This window comes from Onychostoma macrolepis, chromosome 11 (genome assembly GCF_012432095.1).
Source record: "Onychostoma macrolepis isolate SWU-2019 chromosome 11, ASM1243209v1, whole genome shotgun sequence".
Lineage (NCBI taxonomy): Eukaryota > Metazoa > Chordata > Actinopteri > Cypriniformes > Cyprinidae > Onychostoma > Onychostoma macrolepis.
The window spans coordinates 20,725,868-20,749,017 of record NC_081165.1 but is presented as its reverse complement, the minus strand read 5'-3'; the positions used below and the strand labels follow the sequence as shown (position 1 = coordinate 20,749,017).

The 23,150-nt window shown below is 36.5% G+C and overlaps 2 protein-coding genes across 3 annotated transcripts in view; one reads left to right on the top strand and one right to left on the bottom strand.

Annotated features, from left to right (window-relative positions):
- LOC131549203 (ataxin-7) overlaps positions 1–17,641 on the bottom strand; it is a 35,439-nt gene extending 17,798 nt beyond the window's left edge. The window contains exons 1-4 of one of the 2 annotated variants that reach the window (XM_058791169.1): positions 17,571–17,641; positions 14,657–14,752; positions 11,396–11,605; positions 11,167–11,235 (exon numbers count right to left, since the gene is read on the bottom strand). In XM_058791169.1, coding sequence (XP_058647152.1) covers positions 11,167–11,235; positions 11,396–11,597 — 271 coding nt within the window. In that variant the 5' untranslated portion in view covers positions 11,598–11,605; positions 14,657–14,752; positions 17,571–17,641. Of the gene's footprint in view, positions 1–11,166; positions 11,236–11,395; positions 11,606–14,656; positions 14,753–16,353; positions 16,659–17,570 lie in introns of those variants that run through there. The other variant, XM_058791168.1, reaches the window with a different exon arrangement.
- thoc7 (THO complex 7) lies at positions 17,614–19,960 on the top strand. The gene is made up of 8 exons (XM_058791171.1): positions 17,614–17,741; positions 18,512–18,632; positions 18,749–18,876; positions 18,977–19,063; positions 19,171–19,228; positions 19,377–19,443; positions 19,541–19,610; positions 19,759–19,960. The coding sequence occupies exons 1-8, from the start codon at positions 17,678–17,680 to the stop codon at positions 19,815–19,817; spliced, it is 654 nt and encodes a 217-aa protein (XP_058647154.1). The 5' UTR covers positions 17,614–17,677; the 3' UTR covers positions 19,818–19,960.
- Positions 19,961–23,150: the final 3,190 nt, after the last annotated feature.

Below are 23,150 nucleotides of genomic sequence, written 5' to 3'. Positions count from 1 at the left end.
TCTGAAATATTAAAAAAAAAAATCCTTCAAGATCAGATATTCACCATGGTGTTGAGAATTTGTTTGTGTGAACCGTGGCCTAGAAGTTGACACGTGGAGCCTTGATGCTCAAGCAGCAGATGTGGGTTTGATTATAGCATGTGTCCTTTTGAAATAAATGCTGCAAGATCATTTACAGTGGGGGGAAAAAAAATTTTGATCCCCTGCTGATTTTGTACATTTGCCCACTTACAAAGAAATGATCCGTCTATAATTTTAATGGTAGGTTTATTTGAACAGTGAGAGACAGAGTAACAAAAATTCCAGAAAAACACATTTAAAAAAAAAAAGTTATGAATTGATTTGCATTTTAATGAGTGAAATAAGTATTTGACCCCTTTGCAAACCATGACTTAGTACTTGGTGACAAAACCCTTGTTGGCAAACACAGAGGTCAGACGTTTCTTGTAGTTGGCCACCAGGTTTGCACACATGTCAGGAGGGATTTTGTCCCACTCCTCTTTGCAGATCCTCTCCAAGTCATTAAGGTTTCGAGACTGACGTTTGACAACTCGAACCTTCAGCTCCCTCCACAGATCTTCTATGGGATTAAGGTCTGGAGACTGGCTAGGCCACTCCAGGACCTTAATGTGCTTCTTCTTGAGTCACTCCTTTGTTGCCTTGGCCGTGTGTTTTGGGTCATTGTCAAGCTGGAAGACCCATCCACGACCCATTTTCAATGACCTGGCTGGCTTCAATGCCCCGTCTATCGTCCCTTTGATGTGGTGCAGCTGTCCTGTCCCCTTAGCAGAAAAACACCCCCAAAGCATAATATTTCCACCTCCATGTTTGACGGTGGGGATGGTGTTCTTGGGGTCATAGGCAGCATTCCTCCTCCTCCAAACACGGTGAGTTGAGTTGATGCCAAAGAGCTTGATTTTGGTCTCATCTGACCACAACACTTTCACCCAGTTCTCCTTTGAATCATTCAGATGTTCATTGGCAAACTTCAGACGGGCTTTCTTGAGCAGGGGGACCTTGCAGGCGCTGCAGGAGTTCAGTCGTTCACAGTGTAGTGTGTTACCAATTGTTTTCTTGGTGACTAGGTCCCAGCTGCCTTTAGGTCATTGACAAGATCCTCCCGTGTAGTTCTGGGCTGATTCCTCACCTTCATCATAATCATTGAAACTCCACGAGGTGAGCTCTTGCATGGAGCTCTATTTGCGAATAATCGCACCAACTGTTGTCACAATCCATCTCTACAAGGTCTACAATCTTGTCCCTGACATCCTTGGACAGCTCTTTGGTCTTGGCCATGGTGGAGAGTTTGGAATCTGATTGATTGATTGCTTCTGTGGACAGGTTGTCTTTTATACAGTTAACAAGCTGAAATTAGGAGCACTCTCTTAAAGGGAGCTCAGCTCCTTACCTGTATAAAAGACACCTGAGAGCCAGAAATCTTGCTGATTGACAGGGGATCAAATACTTATTTCACTCATTAAATTGTAAATAAATGTATAACTTCTTTGAAATGCGTTTTTCTGGATTTTTTTGTTGTTATTCTGTCTCTCACTGTTCAAATAAACCTACCATCAAAATAATAGACTGATCATTTCTTTGTCAGTGGGCAAACTTACAAAATCAGCAGGGGATCAAATAATATTTTTCCCCACTGTATTTATCAGGACACTGAAAATGGACTTCAGTTTGAACCGCGACCTAGCAGTTTGCATGCTGAGTTGTGGTGCTCACACAAGAGATGCGGCTTCAATTCTGGCTTGTGTCCTTTTTTGAACTAATAATAAAAAAAACAAAAACAAAAAAAAAACTATAAGATCTGTTATTCACCATGGTGCTGAGAATGTGTTTGTGATGGAACTGTGGCCTCGCAGCCTTGATGCACATGCAGGAAATGCGCTTTTGATTCTGGCTTGCATCATAATCCCCTTTTCTCCATCTCTCGCCTCAAGTAACCCATCTCCTATCTACTTTCACTGGGTTAGATATTTAAAGCAGATGCACTAACAATACATCTTCAAATTAAAGAACTTGCAACACCGGTTATAATCACTTCATAAAAAACAAACTGAAGGCACAAATGAACTGCAGGCGTTATATTCAGACGTCTTTTGTCGGCTGATGTGGAGCTCAGAGAGGCACTAACTGTCCATTATTTTGAGAGCCAGGAGGTTAATTAGTGTGAGTGATTAAGTGAGGGGACAGGAGCAGGGCTATGGCTGCTGTTCCACTGCAGCTCCTTCACGCAGAGACACAAGGACACTCCAAAAAACATCACTGCCTGACAAGATGCCATCGAATTGTCAGCATCACCTGGGTGAACCTGTGCTCTTCTCACGGTAATCACTGCCAATCAGGACAATAGTCTCTTTAGGAATTCACAAAAGATAACCTTCAAGAAGTAGATAACCAAGGCTAGGGTTTGGAGCCACAGCTGTCCTGATGCAAAGTGAGCTGTTTGCAAACCTAAATCTTGTCATTTTATCAATTATAGATATACCAGTATATGGCAGACTGATATTTATCAGTTTCATTGAACATGACTAAATGATTTAACATGAATTAAAAACAGCTTTTTAATCTCTAAACCATGTAATTGTCGACATGTGTAATTCCAACTGATCTGTGTTCATTTTCAAACAAAACAATTCAAAAGCAGAAGTGTCATCTGAAAAGGTCAAATAGGCTACCTTTAAAAGTTTGTAGTATGAAAGTTTGTTTTACTTTCAGCTATTACTACAGTCCTCAATGTCACATGACCCTTCAGAAATCATTCTAATATGCTGATTTGGTGCTCAAGAAATATTTTGTATAAACAATATTAAAACAAGCGAGTGGCTTAATATTTTCATGGAAATATTAATATTTTCAGTATTCTTTGATGCATAGAAAGTCGAAAAGAACTGCATTTATCTGAAATATATATATATATATTTTTGTAAAAATGTAAGTCTTTTCTGTCACTTAATTAATTTAGTGCAGTCATGCTGAAGTAATAATTTCTTTAAAAATAAAAAATTATAGAAATAATAGAATTTCATCTGTAAGTTTAACTCATTAATTTAGTACAACTGATTATATTAAAAATTCTCAAATTAATTTGACATCTTACAACTGATTCTAAAATAACAGTAAGAAACGTGCAACAAGCAAACAAAGATGTCCATCTGATACATACATAGACCTGACTTATGATTTACTAAAAAGTCTAGTTTCTTATATTACACACAGGTGCTGGTCATATAATTAGAATATCATCAAAAAGTTGATTTATTTCACTAATTCCATTCAAAAAGTGAAACTTGTATATTATATTCATTCATTACACACAGACTGATATATTTCAAATGTTTATTTCTTTTAATTTTGATGATTAGAGCTTATAGCTCATGAAAGTCAAAAATCAGTATCTCAAAATATTAGAATATTTATATTTGAGTTTGAATAAATGACCATCCCTACAGTATAAATTCTGGGTATCTATTGTTCTTTGAAACCACAATAATGGGGTTAGACTGCTGACTTGGCAATGATCCAGAAGACGAACATTGACACCCTCCACAAAGAGGGTAAGTCACAGAAGGTCATTACTGAAAGGTGTGGCTGTTTACAGAGTGCTGTATCAAAGCATATTAAATGCAAAGTTGACTGGAAGGAAGAATTTGGATAGGAAAAGGTGCACAAGCAACAGGGATGACCGCAAGCTTGAGAATACAGTCAAGCAAAGCCGATTCAAACACTTGGGAGAGCTTCACAAGGAGAGAACTGAAGCTGGAATCAGTGCATCAAGAGTCACCACGCTCAGACGTCTTCAGGAAAAGGGCTACCAAGCCACTTCTGAACCAGAGACAACGTCAGAAGCATTTTAACTGGGCTGTGGAGAAAAATAACTGGACTGTTGCTCAGTGGTCCAAAGTCCTCTTTTCAGATCAAAGTAAATTTTACATTTCATTTGGAAATCAAGGTCCCAGAGTCTGAAGGAAGAGTGGAGAGGCACAGAATCCATGTTGCTTGAAGTCCAGTGTGAAGTTTCCACAGTCAGTGATGATTTGGGCTGCCATGTCATCTGCTGGTGTTGGTCCACTGTGTTTTCTGAAGTCCACAGTCAATGCAGCCATCTACCAGGAAATTTTAGAGCACTTCATGCTTCCTTCTGTTGACAAGCTTTATGGAGAGGCTGATTTCATTTTCCAGCAGGACTTGGCACCTGCCCACACTGCCAAAGGTACCAAAAGCTGGTTCAATGACCATAGTGTTACTGTGCTTGATTGGCCAGCAAACTCACCTGACCTGAACCCCATAGAGAATCTATGGGGTATTGTCAAGAGGAAGATGAGAGACACCAGACCCAACAATGCAGATGAGCTGAAGGCCACTATCAGAGCAACCTGGGCTCTCATAACACCTGAGCAGTGCCACAGACTGATCGACTCCATGCCACGCCGCATTGCTGCAGTAATTCAGGCAAAAGGAGCCCCAACTAAGTATTGAGTGATGTACATGCTCATACTTTTCATGTTCATACTTTTCAGTTGGCCAAGATTTCTAAAAATCCTTTCTTTGTATTGGTCTTAAGTAATATTCTAATATTTTGAGATACTGATTTTTGACTTTCATGAGCTGTAAGCTCTAATCATCAAAATTAAAAGAAATAAACATTTGAAATATATCAGTCTGTGTGTAATGAATGAATATAATATACAAGTTTCACTTTTGAATGGAATTAGTGAAATAAATCAACTTTTGATGATATTCTAATTATATGACCAGCACCTGTATATATATATATATATATATATATATATATATATATATATATATATATATATATATATATATATATATATATATATATTCATATTTATTTATATTTTCTGGGACTTTTCCTCAAATAATAATAAATGATAAAATATTCACAACAACGCAGACGTTGATGCAAAGCCAAGTCATCTCAGTTGGCAAGATGTATGCAGACGTACAGTGGCATGCTAAAGATTGGGAACCCTATTGCAGAATTTGTGAAAATGTGAATAGATGAATTTTATATTATCTCTCTTATTTTATTAAAATTATTCACATTTTCAGATTCTGCAAAGGGTCCCCAAACCTTCGTATGCCACTGTATTTCACACACATTCAAACTATACAAATGCAAACGGGTAGTACACATGTAAAGATAAGTGATTTATTTTCCTATTTCTTAAGGACCTATTTTCAGGAGTAGCCTTAAAGGTTATATGCTATATTTTTAACAGCTTTGAGGGATTCCTACAGAGAGAAACATCCATTTTAAAGAACACGAGGAGGACGGTGTCCTTTAAAAATTTCAAATGAGCTTTCCAGCCTAACAACGAAATAAAATCTGAGCCTTAGCGCTCTTCCGGATATCAATCCCAACATTAGACAACAACATGCTTATGACAGCATATCAGAGATGCAGGCAGGATACGCTCACTCCATCAGAGCCGGGTTGACTTGACATGAAAACCACAGATATTCTAGTGTCTTCTAATCATGCGTCTCAGGTCTGAGAGGAAGTAGAGGACAGACAGAATGTGCTGAAAGAGAGAGAATGGAGATGCGGATGGAAGCTATGGATACGAAAATGAAGGATAGAGAAAAGAGGGACCGAAAAAGAGATTGTGACAAAGCGAGAGAGACACAGAGATGGCGATAAGGTGAGAGGGAGAGACAGGAAGAGAGAGAGAGACCGTGAGCGGATAATTTGACCATCCCTTTCATTGTCATTGATAAACGATCTAGGTAGAGAAGCTCTTAGAAGCCCAGTGCACGAACACACTCGCAGGTTTAACTCCATGCCTGGTGTGTCTGCGTCTCCTCCCCGCTCGCTTTTCCCCGCCTGATGAAGAGCTGCAAGATCCTCACCACACATCTCTCCATTCAGTCACCTTTCACTGATCAACGTACAGCAATCATGCAAGTTCAAAATAGACTGTTCCACTGTTTATATGTGTGTGTTTGTGGGAACACCAGCTTCTGGAGTTATGAAATCTCCGTTCCTGCTGGTTCAGGTGGTTTTTGGTTTGGTAATTACTCTTCAGTTTGCTGACAAAAATGAGGACTGGTATTCTGCTAATGTTATACATCCTTTTTCCAAAACTGGCCTACCACTGAAACAAAACTAAACTTTTTTATTATCCTTCTGAAATCCAACAATACTTAACAACACACTACTGGTCAAATGTTAAAGAAATGTATAGTTTTATTCAGCAAGGATACTTTATATTAATCAAAAGTGAACGTAAAGACATTTATAATGTTGCAGAATTTTTTTTATTTTTAATAAATACTGTTCTTTTGAAAACAAATGAAAGAATGCTGAAAAAAAAATAAAAATAAAAAATGTATCACGGTTTCCAGAAAGTTATTCAACAGCACAAATGCTTTCAACATTAATAATAATAGAAATGTTTCTTCTGCAGCAAATCAGCATATTAGAATGCTTTCAAATATGGATCACCTGACACTGAAGACTGGAGTAATGATGATGCAGAAAATTCAGCTTTGCCATCACAAAAATAAAATACTTGAGAAATATTTTACAGTTATATAGTTATTTTACATTGTAATTTTTCACAATATTACTGTTTTTGTTTTTAATTAAATGAAGTATTGGTGAGCATAAATTGAAACTTCATGAGAAAGGATCTTAGAAAAAAAAAATCTTACTGACCCCAAAAGTGTATATGAATATGAATATGAATTGACTAAATAATCAGAAATGGAATCTAAATAAGAGTTACATCTAAGCTTATAATGTTACGAAGACTCTCAAAGATTCTCAAAACTACAAATAAGACTCAAAGGCAGTGAGATAAGCCTCGTTTTGTTTCTTGGCAGGTTAGTAATATTGTTGGCCAGGTTAGCTCTCAAATCACAAATGGGTAAAAAATAAGAGAGAAAGAGTCCAATCACAGCCTCTGGCTTTCATCAACTTTAGACCAGATGATCAAACACTTTCAACAAAGTAAGTTGGCTTTACATAATTCTCAGGGCAGTTTTGCAGTTTGTGAGAGACTGTCAAGAAATGAATTAGGCACGCTGGTTAGATTAGTGCATACAGACATCGTATATCTGCTACACAATTACATTCACAGAGCATTTTCTCTGTGGAAAGTAAGAATTTTCTCTTAGCATTAGGTTGTAGAGCCTGAGTGATATTTTTTATTTCCTGCATGATCAACATGTGATTACCTATTCTGGACCTTCAAGTCCAGAATCATTTTTATGGTACTTTAATAACAAATAATCAAGTACAACAAAAGGCAATTTGAAGTGAAATTTCCCTGACCAGAGGCACTCGATTTCATATACATACACAATTGGTAATTAGGAAATAATAGTCAAACAGTAATCAGATTATTTTGAAAAAGAAAAAGTGCAAATCAGTGACTGCATTTGGCTGGATACCTTTAGCTCGTTAATTTAGTTTTAACGAGCTGTCTAAAACCGAATATTTAGACAAAATTTGAGTTAAACAAGGAAATAGTATGACTCATTTTACTTACAGGCTTGCATCTCAGTCTGCCGCCAGCAACGCTAAACTAGTATTAATGCAATATCTCTATTAATCATTCAGAGAAAACTGAAACATAAAATTCACTTTTCAGTCCTAATATTCTTCCATGTACCTGTCTATGTTTTCAATATTCTTTCAGCTTCAGCTGATAACCAAGTTTTAAAATGACATTTCACCCAAAAACTTTCTATTATTTACACACCCTCATGTTGTATCAAACCTGTCTGATTTACTTTCTTCTGTGGAACATAATAGAAGATATTTTGAGAAAAGTCTCAGTGTTTTTATTTTTCCATCAATGGTCAAGTCAACGGTCATCAAAATGGTTTGGTTACCAACATCCTTCAAAAAAATTCAAATTTCCATCTTACAGAAAAAAAGTATAGAGGTTTGGAACACCATGAGAGTGAATAAATGACAAAATTTTCATTTTTAAGTGAACTGTCCCTTTAATCGTTATGAATATATTTGATCAATACAATACATAGAGATGAATGATTTAAGGATATTTTCTTTTCTTTTTTTCTCAAATCATCCTGCAGTCCAGGCTGGACACCCCGTTCCTGACTATACAATAACATGTAGTGCTCTTAAGCTGAGGCATAGAAGCAATAACGTCCATATCTACAGCACAACATATACTGCTTTTAATACATCCTCACACATAAATATTTCAAGCACAGACAATGCTGAAACTGAAACTAAAGTCTTAATAAAGATGCGTTTGAAGCGTTGGCTTTACTTTGACCTGAGAAAAAGATCTGCTAAAAATTAAATCTAAATTGAATTAGAAAACACTAATTAAAGCTCAACATAAAACCAGCAATGATTTCAGTCCATACATGCAAAAAGGTGTTGTTTTTCATCTTATGTAACCCTAAGGTTGACACATCTGATTTCTGTGCGATGACTTTGGGTCTTCCCAGACGTTACCAATTTACTCTAAATTGTGCAATGGAGCAGTGGTGCACAATATAGCTCTATTGTTTGTCAATGCAAATGCACTGTTAGATAAATGCCCTGTCAGGTACAGTATTTCATGCTTCCTATACTAACAGAAAAAGAGCGAGAAAAAAGCCTTGTGATGACATGTTCATAAACTTCATGGCAACTAAGTATAAAGCTAAGATCGTCATAAGAACACCCATGACAGACGCTGTAAAATATCATCTGCTTTGTTGGGGTTACTAATATGCTAGTTACACATATTTCATTTACAAAAGGTGCATTAAAAAAAATCTGATCGACAACTACCTTGACCATTAGACACATAAATGATACAGCTGAGTTACTTTTAGTCGTTACACTTTATTTTAAGGTGTCCTTGTTATAATGTAATATTAATTAACTACATGTACTTACTATATGGGTACAGTTAGGATTAGGGCTTGGTCTAGGGTTACTTGCATGTAATTATGCATAATTTATTGTTATTATAATAGTAAGTACATGTAACGTGTAACAAGGACAACTTAAAGTGTTACCCTTATATTCATTTAAACCTAAGTAAGAGCTAACATTCAGTTGGTTGTTAATTATCGCAAAATAAAAACAGGGTGATCACTTCGACGTGAAGCAGCTAGTTAACAAATAATTAATAAATATACATGAAATACTGATCTGAGCTTAAATTATAAGATAAAAAAGGTCGCTGAGGTGTCCAGGAACACTAAAGAAAATCCTGACTTGTCTTTGTTTATATTTCCCTACTTATTACCAGAGGTGTAAAGTATTGGAGTAAATGTAACTAATTACTGTACTTGAGTATTTTTTCGGATACTTTTATGTAGTTTTACTGAGTATCAAATAGGGCTGCACGATATATCGCATGCGATATTTAATGCGCATCTTGTCAGTAAAGCCGGTTCTGTAATCAGCAGTAATTTCCATCATTGATAATGAACGTGGATTTGCGCAGCTTGTCAGTGAACAACGGCTCTGTGTAGTAAATGCTGCTCCATGTGAAACCACGCACGTGATGGAAATTACCGCTGATTACAGAACCGGCTTTACTGACAAGATGCGCATTAAATATCGCATGCGATATATCGTGCAGCCCTAGTATCAAAGATATTAGCAACTTCTACTCTTTACTCCACTACATTTAAAATGAGCGTTGCAGTTACACATTACATTTCACCTAGCTTTTCTGCAGCAGTTTATTTCTGCTACAAAAGATGTGATATTGCCAACTACAGAGCACTGAAAGTACTATATCTTGTGCGTTTTGCCCTTACTCACCCAAACTTGTCAACAAGGCTACTTTACATGAATGCGAGCGCCTTAACAAGTAGTTGTGAATCACAGGCGTTTTAAATATAAGGACATGACTGCAGCTGGCAATGAGGCCAAAACCAGCACATCCAGTGCAAGAAGACTTTGACTTTCTAATTTTATTTATTTTACTTTATTTATTTATTGCAATTTTGAGGTGTTCTGTTTTATTTTGGTTTTAAAAAATAAACGTGATTGCTCTCCTCACAAATCAGCTCTTTCTTGTTTGTGTTACATGTTCACTGAGCCTTGTCTTAGACTTTTATGTCACTTCCTGTTTCCCGTGGTGTTTGAAGTCAGTTTATATCTTATCTTGTTCAGCTTGTTAGCCTCCTGTATATACTGTATATAGCCCCAGTGTTTCTTTAGTTCTTTGTGAGTTGTTGAATGTAATGGTTGTCTGTTTGCCCATTATTCTGTTCTTTGTTCCCTTTGGTTTTTGGCTTATTGTTTGTTCTAGTTTTTCCATGAAATGCCTGCACGTAGATCCTTGCCTCTGCCTGTTTTTCACAGCTTATCCACAACGTTGCAGTTTTTGACTGGAATGTCTCTTTGAATAGTGCATCTTTGAGCCTATATTTAGTATAAGTAAAATACTTAAGTACTGTTAAAATCAGATACTCTGAGACTTTTACTCGAGTTGTTTTGGAATTGGTGACTTGTAACTTGTAGTGGAGTAACTTTCACTGTAAGGTATCTGTACTTTTACTCAAGTATGGTTTTACACCTCTGCTTATTACAAGGATAAATGAGCAAAAATATGGGCATTACTTGTAGAGATAGCCTACAGAACAGTTTCCCAGACGAGTGGTTATTTATACAGCAATGGCTCTGACAATTTGACGACCGAATCATTAAAAATCAAGTATTCCAAAGAGTTGCGTAGTAAAAATGTATAATTCTACATATGATTTAGATTTCATAATTCTAGCATTTAAACAATTAGTGTATCGTGACATGTGTGACTTAGCCAAACATATTACGCATGTAGGTTTCCATTGAAATGTCATATACCTGTTTGTACGCATTTAAAACATTTTAAGCGTGGCAATTACATGCATATTAGAGCATGTACTCTACTTCAGCTACTTTCTTTTCATTTCAATTCAAACTTGCAAGTTCTAACATGCAACTCGGACCTGTATAGTAACTAATGTCCCTACAGAACAGCCTATGTAAACACGCATACAAGAGCTCGTTTTAAACGTTTGTAACTATCGTAATAGCAGAGTTTTAATGGGTAGTACTGTCAAAAGTCAGCTGCACTTGTTTCACGGCGAGCCGGTGCGTGAAAAGTCTGCACACAGCACCAAAACAAAAACACACCTTTGACCAGAGAAAGCAACACTACTTACCGTCTCTGCAGAGTCTCATGGCTTCGCGATTTTTCCCGCACTCTTTCAAACTTTCTTCCAATTCTGTACCTGAGGAAGCGATTTGGATCGCGTTACATAAATAGTTACACTTGCTGGCTTGTTCTCGCGTTTCTTAATATTTCAAAACTGCACGCAATCGGGCAAAAGCTCGCGATCTGACGCGGCTGCCCGCTGAAACGCAATGGCCGACGGCGGCCGATCAACTCACCGTCGCTCCCGTAGAGTTTCACAGCATCGACCCAGCTGCTCCAAGGCTGTCCCAGCGTTATTTCAGGACTAGGCAGGGATCTGCGCTCCGCAACAGTCGCCATTGCTGTGGAGGCTTCTCCCCGCTGCTTCAGCTGCCTGGCCGCTCTGCGCTGCTGCTGCTGCTGCTCCCCCCTGACGTCATCATCGGCCCTTTCCGACATTCTTTCCGCTACAATGTAACAACACAGCAGTGAGCGCGCTTAAGGTGGCCGAGCGGATTCCCTCAATGAATGACATTGAGCCGAATACGCGATTCATTCACTAGGGCGTCTTTGGTTCCCCCGATGCGTGCTGCACTAGGCGGCGCGTCTCGAAACGTACATTACGAGCAGATTACAGAGATAAAAGTTTAAGTATGACCTCAAAACTTCCTTTCACTCAGGCGTATGTGCTTAATAGTGAGGAAATCTGGGCTTCGCCTGCGTGTGGGGAGAAATGTTTACCTAATTATGCTGTCACATATTAAAAAACGCATATCTTAATAGGTTTCGATTAAAAAGGTGAATCAATTGTCTTGGGAATTCCCCATTCTCTTAATACTGTCGTCGACTAAAACAAAAAAACAGGCACTAGATAATAAATACTTTTTCTGAGAAAAACATCATGCCTGCTCCTTTCAACGACTTTGTCTATTTGTCTTTGACAAATGCTAACCTATTTCATCCCACTAGTAATATTTCTGACCAATTTGTGACCCTGGAGCACAAAACCAGTCATAAGTCACATGGGTAGCTTATATTTGTAGCAATGGCCAACAATACTTTGTTTGGGTCAAAATGATAATTTTTCTTTTATGCCAAAAATCTGTAGGATATTAAGTAAAGATCATGTTCCATGAAAATATTTTGTAAATTTCCTAAATATGTAAATATATCAAAACTTAATTTTTGATTAGTAATATGCATTACTAAGAACTTCATTTGGACAACTTTAAACGTGATTTTCTCAATATTTAGATTTTATTTATTTTTTTGCACCCTCAGATTCCAGATTTTCAAATAGTTGTATCTCAGCCAAATATTGCCCCATCTTAACAAACCACACATCAATGGAAAGCTTATTTATTCGGCATTCAGATGATGTATAAATCTCAATTTTTGACTGGTTTTGTGCTCCAGGGTCACATATGTGGTGGGTTTTTTGTTTTTTTAGTTTGAAGGGTCTAAAATATATTGTCTATGTGTTTTATAAAGAGTTATCAGCTATAAATCAAAATGCAAACTGTCTTAAATTGATGTGATCATTTTTGCTTGAAAGGTGTACAAAGTCACAAGACCAAAGCCATTTCATTTCAGTTTATCCCTCTGAAAGGAAGCACATAAAACAATTCATATAGATACAACTACCATATATGAGACATATTTAAATATTTAGATTATATTTAAATGGTCTATTATTATTATTATTGCATCATTAAATGGACAGTTCACCCAAAATCTGTAAGTCAATGGTTTGGTTACATTCTTCTATATATCTTCTTTTGTATTCCACAGAAGAAATAAATTTATACAGGTTTGGAACAACATGAGGGTGAGTAAATGATAATAAAATGTTCATTTTGGGGTGAACCATCCCTTTAAGATTACCTTTTAATTTAAAACTTGGTAACACTAAATGTAAACATGACAGTGGTCACACTCATGACCAGTAAGAAAACGCAGAGTCCCATTCTGGCTGATTCACATTATGAAGTGTTACATTAAAAAGCAAAGAAAAAGTCGAAAGAAATATGCTTTTATTCTTGGATCATCATTCCCCTTTGACAGTAAGTGCTTGATAGTAAAATAAAATATTAAATAATTATTGTTTGCAACTTTCTGATGGATCTTACTCAGCAAATTGATGAATAAATAGACTCTGTAGTATCCCGCTGGTTACATTTGTGACCAGAAATAAAACACAAAGTACTTTCAGTAATTTTTTCAATGCATGCAGTTTGTTACGTCGGGCTATCCAAAGAGCAAAACAAATCTGTTCACTTAAAAAAACAAAACAAAACAAAACAAAAAATCAAGATTGAAAAAGGTTAAGACAATAGTGCATTTGGCAGGCTATTTTAATGACAGCCATGGATTAATCATTTGATGCACTGAGCACTGGTATTAAGCATATCTAGATCTGACAGATTTTCAGCACAGTAATTTATCTAAAGAACAGTCTGACTCAGTTGCACGAACCTACATTGCTGCAATTCTTTACCAAACTTTGCAAATTTTCACAGACACCATCTGGTTGACAAAGTTAGAGGTATAGTTAAAGAGTATGTTGTTAAGTATAAAAAAATGTCCACACTTTTGCGTGCTCTAAAATTAATGTACTCTGATCAGCCACATGTTATGAATCACATTTTGGAGCACAGGCAATGGCAAATAAATTCTAGGCTATACTTAGCCATTTCGCCACTTGCAAGAATGTGTCTCATATACAATCAAATATGTCGGGGCCAATTCATCTAGAATAAGAACAGATAATAGAGGCAAACAGTTTTTAATCGGATGCAAAATAGCTTCAAGTCGAATTTGTGCTTTATGGAGTCATTACCTAAAGTGTTTATGTTAAACACAGTCTATACGATATGCAGAACATTTACAGCAGAAATGTTTTGATTAATAGGATTAACTCCGTTTTCACTCCTTTTGTGTATTCTAGTCCTTAAACTGTTTTTAGACTACAGTTTTATAATATGAATCCACTAACAATTTACTACCATAGCCAAATAAAGGAATAGCTCACCCAAAAATGAAAATTTGCTGAAAATTTACACGCCCTCAGGCAAGTCAAGATTTTTGTTTGCTTATTGGAACAGATTAGAAGGAATTTAGCATCAATTGCTCACCAATGGATTAAAGTTAAAACGTCTTAATTATGGATTTGTTTATTACAAACACGCCGCTTTTTTCTTTATAAGACGTTAACTGATTGCCTGAAATTTCTTGTTCTGATGGCACCCATTCGTTGCAAAGGACAGCTAAATTACTCCGAATCTGTTCTGATAAAGAAACAAATTTGGATGGCCTGAGGGTGAGTACATTCAGTTTGTGGGTGAACTATTCCTTTTGAAAGCATAGTAATACCTGAGATGGATTAAAAAATTATGAGTTGTTAAAAAGGAATATGTTTAGAAATTGTGAAATTAATAAAATATGCTCTTAAATTTAATCAAATAAAACCAAGAGTGATATAATCATTATTTCATTTTCGACATAATATTATTTCATACCTTGTCAAAAGTAAAAATTGGGACAAAACTGGTCAAGTCAGTAGATCCTCATCAGCTATGGTGATTCCCGACTGCCACCCAAGCTGGTGAGGGAATCTGCAGAAAGGAAACATGTGAAGGGGCAGATTAATGTTAGCAGCATTATTTTAATACTCAGTGTATAATGATCACAGTTTAGGGAATTAGTTGTGTTTTTTGACAGAGGAGCCTTTGTGACCTAAGGCCTGTGGCTTTCTTCTCTACAGTTTTTACTAGCTCAAGATCTACTTGAGGAGGAGCCCTTCGCTACAGAGTAATCCAATCCAATAACGACTATCCCCGGCTAACCATCTGAGAGCCCTTCAGTTGACAGCCTGATAATCCGTCTCAGGGATATAAAGCAACCAGTGAAAACGTTTTGACTTTCTAGCTATGCTCAGTGCAATATCAAATTCATAACCTATTGAATAACATGAAACAAGCAGAATTTGTACTCCATGACTTCATCCATTTATGTAAATCAAAAAATGTTTCTGGTGTGTATTTTCAGACTAAGTCCGAATAAATTATAATTGACATGATGAGTAATTTTAAAACACACAGAGGAAATAACAAATATACACAAACAGCATCATTCTGATGTTAATTGGATGACTATCAGCCTGTTGTTCGTGTCAATGGAAAGCAATGAATGCATTACGCATCAAGTGTCTGTATGAGAGAAACAGAGTCTGATTTATGACTTATGATGAGATGTTGCAAAGATTTCCCCTTCGGTGCGTCCACCATTCTACAGAACTATACAAGAACCCACACCCACTCTTGCTCAGCACCTTACATGGGGTGCATAGAGTTAAACTAAAAACAATTAATATTCCAAATTTAGCATGCACAGCTGAAGCCATGAGTACAAAGCTTGTTTATCACAATAACTTTGAAGTACTGCATGAAACATGAGATTTTAATTTGAAGAAAGTCAAACAATTGTTATTTTATACATAAAACGATCTTAAAATCATTCAGTTTATTATATAAATAAAATCGCATAAAAACCGAACCATATTGGATTAAAATTGTTTAAAAGCTAACTAACACACACATACACAAAAACAAACACTTTAAAACTAGGGTGAAGACAACTAGGGAAAAAGTAGGTTGGCAGATTCTGTAAACAGCCCTAATTTTCCTCTCCTCATTGATTCCCCTTTTGTATAAAGTTTCATTTTCAACTTTGAGAGCCATGAGACCTTTTTGTAAAAAAAAATCAAATAAAAAAAAAGTAATGTCCTTGAAGTTTTACAAGTGTTCAATGCTAATGTTTACTAATTCAAATTATTCTTACGGCTCCATTCATTTCTAGCCCTGTCCACTTGTTTGCATCCACTAGGTAACTTCAAATGAGCAAGTGCTCTTGGGAAAGTGAAAGCAATAATGGCAGGATCCACCAGTCATTAGATTGGCTCCCACAACAACTTTTCTCTAAGGACTAAACATAGCGGGTTTGTCATAGAGCGAAACGAACAAAGTAAACTTGAGTATTACGTCACCAAATTAAAATGTTACACACATAAGAGGGGGAGGGGGACGACATCAGCTTTAGCTTCTTCGCTAACTGAGCAGCTGAAGCCAGCCATTGGTGGCACTGCTGTAGCATGCAACTGGCTAACTGGCAGAACAGACATTAGCAGCTGATCTCGATGTCATCATTGTTCTCTTACCAATGCCCTGGACTTCAGAGGTCCCGGTTGAGCTCTAGAGAGAACAAAGGCGCAGGCTTTAGGGTGTATTGAAAATGAAGATCAGTTCAAAGAGCGAGTGCAGTGCTCAGTGACTGTGGAGGTCTTCACCAGGTGCTTCCATGTCTGTTTACCAGGCAGCATTCTGGGACAAGAACGTCACTGACTGACTCCAGCAGCACGCATGCACCGAGCACGCCTGTCACTGGACAGTATGGTGGTGTGTCAAAAACGAGAGCGCTGCCTGTCTAGAAAGCATTTCTGGGCGTCGTTCGCGCTCTTGTCGTAACGCTCCTGTGCGTTTTGGTGAGTCGATTGCGCTGTCGGGACGCTTTCGCAACAGCTTTTCGAGCGTCCCAGACGCGCCCTCGGTGCCCAAACAGGCAGTCTAGGTAGGCGGCTCAGTGGGTTTTGAAACACAGCCTGCTACTGCACTGTAACGCTATTGCATACACATGGAGAAGTAAAAACACACTAATCAGAGCCACACGCGACCGATGCAACTTCGAAATGACTTTGGCAATATAATAATGTGAAGAAGAAGAAGAAAAAATAATAATAAACCTTGCCGATTAGGGATATGCTGTAGCGATTTATGAATCTTATGAGTCGGATCTCTTCAATGAGTAAATTGAACCGGTTCACTAAACCGATTCGCCTCGCAGTGCAACCGACACGTTGAACAAGAATAAGTTACTGAGCTGATATGGATATAATATGAAATGAAAATAATTGATGTTATAAATTACTTTGTTTTATGAGCTGAATCAAGGCTACAATGAACTGAACATAAAATGTTCGTTATTATTATTCTTTAAAATAAACTGATTTGAATGAACCGATGGACCTATAAGACCATTACTGTCAAAAACTACCAACTTTTGAGTCGGATCTTTCGGAGAGTTAAACTGGCTCATAAAAACGCACTGGAACCGACACTCTGAACCGAGAACAGCCTATTTCACATAATCTGATGCTGTGGCGTAAAATAATAGCTGAATTCATTTTTTAAACGGTTCTTTAAAACGAACTGTTCTAATGAACCGATTCTCGGAAATGAGTCGGACTTTCCACCACTGTCAAAAACTACTGAACTGCCTACCTATACAGCACTTCTGGAAATCACACGAATAGTTTAAACGTTTGTAGGAACAATTTACCCACTACTTCTAATGACTTGAATAATGGTAAAACAAAACCTTGCAATTTAGGAAACTGCTGTGATTCGTGCTGTGGGGTCGACGGGTTCGGCTCGTTTGCTTCGCAACAGAGGCGGGGTTCTGATGCTCTGTGTGTCCGTGCGCGCATGTCAATAAAGTTTTTTCGAATAGTTCAGTGTGCCTTTTGGAGAATGGGTAGCATCACTGATGGTAAGGATTTCTTTGTTTTGGTGTATATTTAGTGTTTGCTCTTTATGTGGCAAATCGGTGTGGTGTATTACAACGGTGCCCGGTGAATGCATTTTTGTAACTAAAAGAACTCATTTAAAATTAGATCAATATGAGGAATTATAGCTAGTTAGCCATGTGATATGCTAAAACTGATGCACTAAAACCACAGTCTATGACTAAAACACACATAAACTGTTGTTTGTGTATCTCGTTTCGGTTACTGCGATCATATGTAATTAAAATTAGTTTGGAAGGGGATTAGGAATATAAATATGTAAAGTTTTTCTAAAGTGATTTAAAAACATACGTACAGATAACACACACACACACACACACACACACATACATATATGTTTTTACTTCTATGTATGCTATAGCGATTAGCGAAGTGCATATGTATAGATATAGATAGATAGATTACTGTATGTATGTTTATAAATTATTTTATATATTCTATACAGTCTGCCAAACTTATTTTGTGTGAATAGTATTAGATTATTTTAAAAATTAGAATTTTTTGAAGTTTGTATATATGACTTGGAAGATTTCTTTGATCCACGACAGCCTGCAATGGTGTCATTGGCCATGTTTTGTGACTTTGACATGCTAGAAGATTCAAACTATAACTATACTCCAGCCAAATTTGTTGATATGATGCATTTTAGAGCATGAGCTGTTTTATGTGGTTTATTTGTAGTAAGCTTCAACTGTGCTTCTTAAATGGTATCTGTGTCCGTATCCTTTCACAGATGAGGTTATTCGGAAGCGTCTTCTAATCGATGGAGATGGAGCTGGAGATGATAGGCGCATTAATGTGCTTATGAAGAGCTTTACCAAATGGTGCCAATCCAATTTCTCACCAGAGGAAGGGTAATTAAACTATTATTATGATCTGTGATCTCTCTAATTTCTTATGATGTACCTTATTCTACTGATTAGTTACCATAGCCATATGTATAATGACTTGATTGCCTTTGTTGCTGCAGGTTCTCACAGTATCAGAGGATGTTGACCTCTTTGGCACAATGTGAATTCTCCATGGGGAAAACCCTGCTTGTGTATGACATGAATCTAAAAGAAATGGAGAATTATGAAACAATCTATGCAGATATTGGTACGACCTCCAGTTGATTTGCCTGTGTGACTTTGTCAGGTATCATTATCATTTATTGAGTTGCTTAACAAAATATTCTTGTTTCTTTTCTTCAATATAGAGAAAAGTATAACTTCAGCCCATGAAAAAATTGCAGAGTGCAAAAAGGAAATCCAGAGAGCAAAAAGGATACGTAAAAACCGCCAAGGTTCAGTAAAGCTTCTTTGGAAAAAGCTGACATTCTGTCCTTTTATTGTTTTCTATTTGGTTTTATCACTCATTTCTGCTTTTCTCTAATTGAATTTTCATTTATAGAGTATGATGCTTTGGCCAGAGTTATCAAGCAACATCCAGACAGACATGAGACCTTAAAGTAGGTTGGAAATTCATGTTTGGGTCAAATCACATCTGTATTTTATTTATTACTTGGTTCACTGTGTCTGTATATCCTTTATTTAAAATGACAAGCAGGACACCCTAAAGGCAGCTATTGAAGTGTTTTTGTAATCTTATTTCTGCAGGCAGCTTGAGGCTTTAGACAAAGAGCTTCAGCAGCTTTCACACATCAAAGAGAATGTGGAGGACAAGGTAAGGGAATGAGGTATTTCTTGTAGAAATGCACCATCATTCACTTAAATATTTACTCAGATCTTCTTTTCTTTTTTTTTTTTTTAACTATGTTCAGTTGGAACTTCGTAAGAAACAGTTCCACGTCCTTCTCACCACCATTCAGGAACTTCAGCAGACTTTGGATAGTAAGTAGTAAAAATGAATAAAGGCTAGACGACCCAGATGTATACTGATTCTAAACTGCTTTGCCATTACCAACAATTAGTTATATTTCTGATCAGGTTATAATCGTCCTGTTTTATGGTCTAAATTTGTGTTTGTTTGTCTTTTTAGATGATGAGAAGATGGAAAGTGATGATACCCAGGAGAGCTCGATGGAAAATGGAGACTAGACTAACATCTTTCCAGTTTTTCTGGAGATGTACCTATTATCCTGTTGTTGTTGTTTTTTCATGAACTTAATGTTCTAAATTCAGTCTCTTCTTTTCTTTTTTTTTCTTTTTTGATGTTGGTGATGTACAGAATTAAAGTGATTTCTTTACAAACTGAATCCAAGTTGTTTTATTTTAACACATGTCCCCTTCTAGGTGAAGGTTTGAGCACAACATAAAACATCTTTGAACAAATACTGTATGCGTAGTAATCGTATATCATGCCCTTTAATCCAGAGGCTTCATAAACAAAATTACTTTTACTGTGACTTAACGAGCATAGTTCAAAGAGAATGTTATGAACATCTCCAAAAGATTACCCTTTTACTGTGGTTTTGTTCACAGATAAGGTAAACGTTCAGAACAAAATTAATTTGTACGAAGACGACATAAAAATGGTAAAGTGTGGACTGTTGTGTTAATGCCATAAAATTGCCGGAAGAATTGTCGTTGAAGCAGATACACTACAATATATTTTTACTATTTTAAATAACTTTTATATTTGAATATATTTAAAAAATAATTTATTCCTGTGATCAAAGCTAAATTTTCAGCATCATTACTCCAGTCCTCATTGTCACATGATGCTTCAGAAATAATTATAATATGCTGATTTGCTGTTAAAGAAACATTTATTATTATTATCATCAATATTTAAAACAGTTGAGGTCATTTTTCTGGATTCTTTGATGAATAGAAAGATTCAAAGATCATTTATCTGAAATAAAAAGATAACATTGTGTAACATTGTACACTATACCATTCAAAAGCTTGGAGTCAGTATACACTCCTAAAAACAAATGTGCTTCACCATAGAATGCCAATAGAAGAACCTTTTTGTCTAAATGGTTTCATAAAGAACTTTTAACATCTGAAGAACATTTCTGTTTCACAAAAGGTTCTATGTGGCGAAAGAAGGTTCTTCAGATTATAAAAAGGTAAGTGTGTGTGTATATATATATATATATATATATATATATATTTGGGGGGGGGTTAGAAATGAATACTTTTATTTAGCAATGCCCTTTAATCCAGCATTATAATTTTCAACATTATAATAGTAATAAATGTTTTTTGAGCACCAGATCAGAATATTAGAATGATTTATGAAGCATTTATTTTACATAAACAGTCATTTAACTGCCCAATAAACAGTTATTTTAAATAGTAAAAAATATTTCAAAATTGTACTGTTTTCGCTGCACTCTGGATCAAATAAATGCAGGGTTGGTGAGCAGAAGAGACTTCTTTAAAAACATTAAAAATCTTACTGTTGAAAAACTTTTCACTGGTAGTGAACGCTCGAAGCGATGAATGATTAGGCTCTTCCCGAACCTATGTTTGGAACTATATTTATTTTAAAGAAATACAGCACAACCACCCTTTTTAAGCAATATAGGAGGAATTTTGTTCGTGAGTAAAGTACATAAACCAGCAGATGTCGCTGCTGCTACAATAAGGAACATGACTCACTAAAACTACATGCCTTTTAAGTAAAAGTCCTTAGAAGATCTATCTGTCTGTCCTAAATGGTTAAGTAACACCTATTAAAATCTACATTAGTATTGATGACAAGGGTTAAACGCTCAAAACTGCAAATCTCCCTCATAAACGGAAGGTCAGCTATCTATCTATCTATCTATCTATCTATCCAAAATGTTTAAGTAACACTTATTCAAGTCTACTTTTATTATTAATGACAAGTATTAAACGCTCAGAACTGCAAAATCTCCCTCATAAGCGGAAGGTCAATGTCAGCAGATCTTGCAGGAGGACTCTGAAGTGTAGTGTCTGAGTGAGTTTGATGTTTTCAGACGTGCAGTGAAGGAACAGTGTGGACACTGGGGCTGTTTTTATGCTGTGCAGATGTACTCTACATCTCTGACAGCAGATCAGAACTGACGTATAGGCCAAGAGTGAAGTGAAGGAAGAACTGCATGCTTGCGTCGCTGTTGTCATTCACAGAGCTCACACTCAAGACAGAAGGGTAGCGTGGAGTCAATTTATCAACCAGAAGTAATGCAATTATAAATGCATACTGCATGTTTTAACCTGAAGGTCAAGTTTAGCTGTTAGAAATTAATTTAGGCCTAACATCTAATTATATTATATAACTATGTACTGTGCTTTTGGCATGCATTTTGTATTTTAAAGGTTTCAAATAGCATGCTAGTGGAAAGATCATCCATCCTTTCTGGCCTTTGCATCTTCATTCATGCTCACAAGACAGTCTGGGGTTGTTTTAGCATAGTGGTGCACACTGAAAGACTGCACTAAGGTCATTTGTGTTGTGCCCTCAATTCAGATTCTCTGACACAATGCAAAACTAATGTGACTACAACTGCACTAGAGGCATGAGAGAATACTTACAAAATTCAAAACCATTTGAATTAGAGCTAATAAATTCTGGAGTCTAAGCAAAACTGTAGTATTTTAAAGGTTACAAGGTCACATTTGGCATATTAACACTTCTGTAATACAACATCATCACAATGGCTTTTACCCTTCCAAATCACCAATACTGGGTGCATCTAATAAAAAAAATTGGCAAGATAAATGGATAAATGGCAAGTTAGGAATGCTTTCAAATGTACTTAATGCAAAATTGCATTTATATATATATATATATATATATATATATATATATATATATACATACAGTATATATATATATATATATATATATATATAATTTTTGTTTGTTTTTGGGAAGCATAACAGACAGACAGAGACTGTACTTTTCTTTTTGTTTATCTCACTCAAAAATTGACACAATATTGTCTCATCTGCAATATCACTGTAAGAGCCACATCTCTAATATCTGGTTTATTCAATACAGGTAAAGGCTTCCCCTGTGCATGATATCTGATTATTTCCACTGACTAATTACAGCTGAGCTGTGCAGCTCTGAATGCACACAGCGAGATGTGAAGAACAGTAGAGTGTTACGCATTCTGCCACATCCTATCAATAATCTAGTGGAGTCCCAGCAGTCAGTTGCACTGCTTCTAATTGGGTTCCTGATTTAAAACGTCTACAGCAGCCAAATTCCCCTTGTCCTAAGGAAATGGAGATCAGCTCTCAGGAAGACTCGGAAGACACATGGGAGCCAGATGACTCAGACTCAGATTGGATAGATAAATCGGAAGAATTTTGTCTCTTCGAGCAAACAAAACTTTCCCAGCATACTCTTATTGTCATGAGGGATGCCTTTGCTTGACGTTGTTTGGCCAAGGGCTTCGATGATAATGGGCAGTCAGAAATAGTATGGAAATACAGATATTTTCCCCATTT

Bases quoted from the DNA above. Each gene is read 5' to 3' on its own strand.
- thoc7 (XM_058791171.1), top strand. From the start codon at position 17,678: ATGTCAATAAAGTTTTTTCGAATAGTTCAGTGTGCCTTTTGGAGAATG. The intron at 17,742-18,511 runs GTAAGGATTTCT...ATCCTTTCACAG, and splicing joins AATGGGTAGCATCACTGATG to ATGAGGTTATTCGGAAGCGT. The intron at 18,877-18,976 runs GTACGACCTCCA...TCTTCAATATAG, and splicing joins AACAATCTATGCAGATATTG to AGAAAAGTATAACTTCAGCC.